Source organism: Lactuca sativa, chromosome 7 (genome assembly GCF_002870075.4).
Source record: "Lactuca sativa cultivar Salinas chromosome 7, Lsat_Salinas_v11, whole genome shotgun sequence".
NCBI lineage: Eukaryota > Viridiplantae > Streptophyta > Magnoliopsida > Asterales > Asteraceae > Lactuca > Lactuca sativa.
In genome coordinates this window covers 161,030,560-161,037,170 of record NC_056629.2, presented here as the reverse complement: position 1 = coordinate 161,037,170, position 6,611 = coordinate 161,030,560, and the positions used below count along the sequence as shown (strand labels likewise).

The following is a 6,611-nucleotide window of genomic DNA, read 5'->3' as shown; positions in this document are numbered from 1 at the left end:
GATAAACCATATGAATCAGCAGATTGTTTTCTCTTTGATGCTTCTTTCTTCAGTTACCTTACAGTTCTTTCAATTTATGGATCAAAAGCTAGAGGTGTACCCAAATGAAGTTTTTTTGGCATAAAACTATTAGAAGCACTGTGTCCCTAGTAACGACGCCAATTTGTTAAAATGTAGTCGCATCCGATTTAAACAAATAAAATAGTCACTGTTGGTTGCACTAAAAATATAGCATAGGGAAGCAATGTCGAATCCTCAAGGACATAGCCTAACGGTCAATGCCTTTTTGCATTAGGCACATTCTATTCAATAATACATAAATTATAAAAGGGGGGTTTTTGAATTAAACTAAAAATTAAAAATTACAGTGAAAATAAACTAAATAAAAATCAATAATAAAAACGATTTCAGTTCTGCTACGTCTATCTTAATCATGCAATCAGTTCAGATCTGGTTATTCAGAATGTATTCTATCTAAGATGGTACTGGGAAAAACTAACGTGCTCTAGTATAATCTCTTTTACCTAGTTAAATTAACCAAAACAAGTTCTTCAGTTAACCCTAACTTTTTACTGTCTAATTAAACAAGCTCTTAATTAAGATCAGAAAAGTTGCATTAAGTTCTGTGTAAAATTCCCAGCAATACCCAATACTTCTCACAAGCTTAGAAGCATAAAGGTATGATATTTCAGTTTATATCAGAGTTAAATCCTAAATATGGAACCAATCTGATACTTGTTACTTATTATTAGTTGACAAGAACAATATTACGAATTCTATTAACTGGTTAACTAGAATGATAAAACCCTAGCTAGGTGATCAGACTAAAAAGAATTAAAAATCAAACATTCATTAAGTTCAAAACTGAAAAATCTAGATATAAGCACATAAAGAAAATCATATCTGAAAACCATTCACATGAAAAGTACTAGTCTATGTACAACTGAAAACTAGGGTTTTAACCAAACATGACTAAAAACGAATCTAAACTAGTAAAATGAAACATTAATTGAATAATCTTCTAAACTAAGTGAATGAGATGATTCACAACCTTCAGATCTTCATAAATCGTTGAAAGGTATCAGAGATCGCCTTCAGAAGTGTCTTGTATCGTCTGGAACCGTCTAACCCCTGAATCTGATAATGAGGGTCTTATTTATATACAAGACAGAAGCTTCTAGAACAAGTTGGCAAAAAAATGCGATCGCAGAAGCATAATTGCGATCACAGATATCAGGGTTTTTCCAGATTTACCCCTAAATGATGTACAATGTTAATTTCGACGATTTTGGAACTTCGGGACAAAAATTCAATCGCAAATATGGGTTCTGCGATCGCAGTTTTTGTTATTTCTTCCAGAATTGTGTTTACATGAAGTACAATGCCAAATCCGGAGTTTTTGGAGATGCGTGACAAAAATGTGATCGTAAAAAGGGGAATTGAGATCACAGATTTTGCTTTTTCTTCTCAGATGTTTGGGACACGATTCTTTAGTTTAAGCACTCCATGTTATTCCTTAACATGTTTCTTCAGTTGCAGCTCCATTTAGGCTCCAAACATGCATTTGACTGCTCCCAAAGTACCTCCCACTCGAAATATCTGAAAATGATGCAAAAATGCTAGTAATATGAGAATTTTGATAAAAGACATGAGTTGAACATTATTTAAACTAAGGACATGCAATTTTACAAAGTATGATGCTAAATGATAATAAAAACTACCCTAAAGCATAAAATGGCATCTATCAAATTTATTGTGTCAAGTTTAATTAAAGATCCATATGTGTTAAAGATTGTTGTTGTATTGTTTATTGTTAAGTCTTTGTGATTAGAGGACAAATCGATTTATGTTTTAATGAATCATAGTTATTTTATCACTGTAAAATAGTTGTGACTAGTATTAGATCAAAACCTAGGGTTAGGATGATAAAGTTATGAACTTTAATGTGTGTGCATGTTTAGATGACTAGTATATGCATGATTTAATTCTAATAACCTTTAGGATTAATAAAAATTGAATATTGCATGATACAACATGAACAATGAATTTAAGGATAATTAGTGGAATGACGATGAAATTAAAAGTCCTTAGAGTCACTAGTATTCGTGTACATACCAAATATACAAATCAATTTAGGAATCAATGAATAATAAATAAATAACCATTGCACTTGGTAATTAACTATGATTTTTGGATGTAATCCAATTTAAACCAAAGTACCTGAACTGATCCTTTTTCAATCTGTTTATCTTATTAGTTTAGTTATTGATTTACTTGAGATTTTATAATAAACACCCCCTATTACTATCATTTATTTAGTATAAGTTATAATTAAATATTCTAATATTAGTTAACTACCATTCCCAGGTGTTCGATACCGTTTCTTGCCACAACTATATTATTTCATAATTAGATTAACTTTCTAGTTTGTAGCAACCAATTGAAATGGAATTGAATTTATAAATTTAAAACTAGTGCATAAAATACACACCACCTCTACAGCCACCTTTATCACCTCCAACACCACCATCACCATTGTCGTTGCCACCAACACCTCCGCTAACTTTCGCTAACACCACCACCTCCTCCTTAACCAAATTTCATCTGCCACCAGCACCGCCTCCATGTCCTCAGCCGTTGCCGTCACTACAAGCAACTCCATCGTTGTCGTCATAGCTGTAACCACCACCTCAACGTGGTTAATTTATGTATGTACATATAGTTTGTTTGTTTAATATCATTAATGCTTATTGTGGTTTAATATCATTTATACAATATGCATACTTTAAAAAAAAAAAAAAAAAAGCAAACAATAATTTTTTACAGACCGCAAATATGTTGTCCACATTTTTATTTTCAAACGTGGTTTCTAAGCTACATACATTTATTTTCAAAAACAAACATGTAAATATCTTCAATCTTCTTCGATTAGGCTAAGGGGTATCATGACAACAATTTCACCAGTGAAGAGCATGTCACATCATCAAGGTAGTGACTCTACAATAAGTTTACTAGCCTTGGGGGAATCATTAGTAAACATGGAGAGAGAGAGAGAGAGAGAGAGAGAGAGAGAGAGAGAGAGAGTCAACTCCCAAACACCTCCATGAAGAGCACCACTCCAAAACACAATTACTATACTTTGCGGTGGTGTTCACTAATGAAAATGTCCCCATACCCGTTAGCCTAAAACACAATTACTATACTTTGTGGTGGTGTTCACTAATGAAAATGTCCCCATACCCCTTAGCCTTAGTCTTAAACCTCGAAGCCGACAATATTTATATTTGGATCAAAACATCAACACATGTAAGTTCTACTTACAAAATTTTAAGTTATTTTATAAAGGGCCTTAATAACGTCTTTTTCATAGTGATGTTACATGGAGCTACATTGGTTTCTAAGTCCATATTTGGTTTACGCATTAATCAATAATCATGTATGGAAAAAATGCATCGCCCAAAATAGGTTTTAAAGTCTAGCATTAATTTATTTACCGCATTTATATTATTAGAAACATCGTCAAATGAAATACTAAAAACTTTTTAATGTAAGTTACAAAAACAACTTAATTTCTAATATATAAAATAAACTGGTACCCATGTAAGGCAAACCAAATTATTCAAAATCAGTTATATGTTTTTGCATTTGCAATATTTAGATTTATCCAATGACTATACAAAATTGCAAACCTATCCCAATGTAAAATATTATAACAAAATTATTCATGATATCTTTTGGTATGAGTCCAATCTTATTGGGCTTGTCTGAAAATTCGTAATGGCCCATAATGATGATTACTATAGGCCCAACAAATACTATAGTAACGTTGAAACAAGCTTCAGAGTTCAAACCTCCATTAATGGCGTCCCCATCTTCTTGACCCCATCAAGTACCCTCCGCTCTTCCCACTTCCCAGCCATCTTCCGACCATGAAACTGCAGTCGCCACCGCCGTCTCCGTCCTCAAACACCTCCAAATCCCGATGGACCCACCTCCGGACGCTCTTCTCTTCTGGTTTCGATTCGATCCCTCCCAATTTTCCCAAATCACCATTCAACTCCATAACAATCCTCAGCCTACAAATCCAATGACCAAATGAACACCCCAAAATCCCCAATTTTTATCAAATACTCACGATGGTATCTAGGGCTCAACCATGGAAATCCCATATGCATAAATCTTCGGTTTCCTTTCAAACCCCAAATTTGGTGAAAAAAAACCCTAACTTGCCATCCACCTAACGCCCAACAATGGTGTTTTGGGTCCATAATCATCATTCACACAATTAGGAAGGTAATAACAACTTAGATACATCATTAATCCGAAGCAAACCATACGACAAATCGATTCCCACATGAAAGCCTACATTGAGATAAACCCTAAATCAACTTCACCATTAGAGGACATGACAAAACAAGATGAAGGATTGAATTGAAATCCCATGATAATTTGTATAATATATTAATATATTAATGTTGTATATTCATTGTAAAAATACGCTACACTTTTTAAAAACAAAAAATTACAAATGTACAAATTCTGGGTCCTATAGAAAAAGGGAACTTCAAGTTCCATAACCACTTTTCAGGTCTCACAAAGATGGAAGAAGCCATAGATTGAATAAGGAAGAACCCATGGACAAGAACCAAGCCAAGAAAGCAAAAATGGTAGAAAGCAAATATCTACTGCATATATTCGAAGGGCAAAAAGACTCATCTGCCCTCATCAAGATATCCACCACACTCGCACCTGAAGAAGCTGCAGCTAATGTAAGAGTCGATAACACCTGCTTCCGATTCATTAATCGAAACTCGAAACCATTATTACCTGTTTGTGATTACGAATTATAAAAAAATATTAAAAAAGAAGAGTTTTTTAGTTTTTTACCCAATCTCCTATTACGATAATGACCAGAATACCCTTTTGTCGAACTGGGCATGTTACAAGAACAGAGTATCCATCAAGTAGTGCCAATGTGAAGCTCCATGGAATAACTAATCCCATAATCGTCACCAAGAAACTGATAAAGTCCCAAACTTTAGAATTTTGCAAATTGATGAAAAATTGAAAACAAGGTAAGGAATTTATAAATCTATGATCATGAAATTGTTACCAGAAAGATGAATAGCTGTAGAATTGAACACCATACGCCATGAACAGAAGAGAAGCAGAGGAGAAGATGGTTTGACCCAATCTCAGAGCAAAACCCGCACTTGTTCCCATGGATCCTGGAACATCATCCATAGCCATCGGATCTTTCGAACATGAAATTTAAGGTTCATAATTGCCTTTGAATCGTGATGTAGTTGTTAACCTCTGTAGATTGAAGATGATTCATGGGTTTCATGTGATCGATGAGGTCTGTTGTACGAATTCCAGATTGATTAGTTGTCGTTCTTGAAATCTTATGGGTTTGAGAAAGACAGAGGCTCAGCCATCGTTCGACAAGTGTTGTTTCTTGAAGGATTTGGGTTTAGTTTTTCAGGCAAAAGGAAGAGATTTGAGAGTTTGTGATTTTGATTTTTGAATGATTCTTTCTTTTTTGTCACGTAATTTTCTTTAATTTTTTTTATGGGATTTGAGTATTGAGGTATAAAAAGTGGCATCAAATGTGTCGGCGGGATCCTCTTTGATGAAGAAAACATATGTGGCTATGTTCATTCATGTACTTTTGATAGTGGACCCCACGTATTTCTTTTCAAATCAACTTTAATTTGGATTTATTTTTTTTTTCTTTTTAGTTCTCGAAATCACTTTGGAGGTATTAAGAAATTTAAGATGATAGAGATGACAAATTGATAATCATTTAGTTGGTTTAATCAAAAAACAATATTCATTAAAATTAACAATTTCATGATTCTATTTGCCGTTAACTAAAAAGATAGCTTTTAATCGTATAACCTAATCTATCGATGTGTTATTTCTTATCAATAAAACTAACTTATAAGCTACCAAAAGATATTATTATGATCATAGCAAACGTTAAATTATTACCATAAATCAGTTTATTTCTGTCAAAAAAAGACCTACAAGTCTTATTATCTATATAAAACTATCTAATTCTTTTAGTAACACATAACTATGCATCACATGAAAAAATAATTGTGAATTAGAGGTGCAGATAAAGAACCGGTTAAATATTTAACCGTGTGACAAAAATCGAACCGGTTTTTAGAAACTGGTTATGTTAAAACGGAAGTACTATTTTGATATAGGTTTTAAAAAATTATAGGTTGGGTTGACATTTTTGGTTAAATTTTATCCACTTGATCTTATTTTTTGAATTTTAAAACTTATTTAGAATGTGTAAAGAACATAAAAAATTAAGAAAGTAAGATTTGGAAATACTTTGTCCACAATTAGTTGGATGGATGGGTTTGAAGCATATGGATTTAAATTAAATATGAGAAAGACATACACCACCTTCTTAAAGGTAATGTTATATTAATGATATCCACCAAGAACATGAAAATGATTATCAACCTAACTCACATTAAACCACAATAAAACAAATGTCTAACGGTCAACCATAGCCAAATGCTTGGTGGGCAGCCGGTTTTGGATACCACAAAGCTCAGCAACAGCAACCCTGATAATGACATATGATATGA

At 33.1% G+C, this 6,611-nt stretch overlaps 1 protein-coding gene across 1 annotated transcript; it reads right to left on the bottom strand.

Annotated features, from left to right (window-relative positions):
* Window positions 1-4,426: 4,426 nt before the first annotated feature.
* On the bottom strand, window positions 4,427-5,627 carry LOC111895639 (CASP-like protein 5C1). The gene is made up of 3 exons (XM_023891718.3): window positions 5,114-5,627; window positions 4,888-5,020; window positions 4,427-4,786 (listed from the first exon to the last, which is right to left on the bottom strand). Exons 1-3 carry the CDS (start codon window positions 5,248-5,250, stop codon window positions 4,592-4,594), a joined length of 465 nt encoding a protein of 154 aa, XP_023747486.1. The 5' UTR covers window positions 5,251-5,627; the 3' UTR covers window positions 4,427-4,591.
* Window positions 5,628-6,611: the final 984 nt, after the last annotated feature.

Coding starts and splice junctions, on each gene's coding strand:
- LOC111895639 (XM_023891718.3), bottom strand. CDS start 5,250: ATGGCTATGGATGATGTTCCAGGATCCATGGGAACAAGTGCGGGTTTT. Junction 5,021..5,113: donor TACAGCTATTCATCTTTCTG/GTAACAATTTCA, acceptor GGACTTTATCAG/TTTCTTGGTGACGATTATGG. Junction 4,787..4,887: donor TTATCGTAATAGGAGATTGG/GTAAAAAACTAA, acceptor AATCGGAAGCAG/GTGTTATCGACTCTTACATT.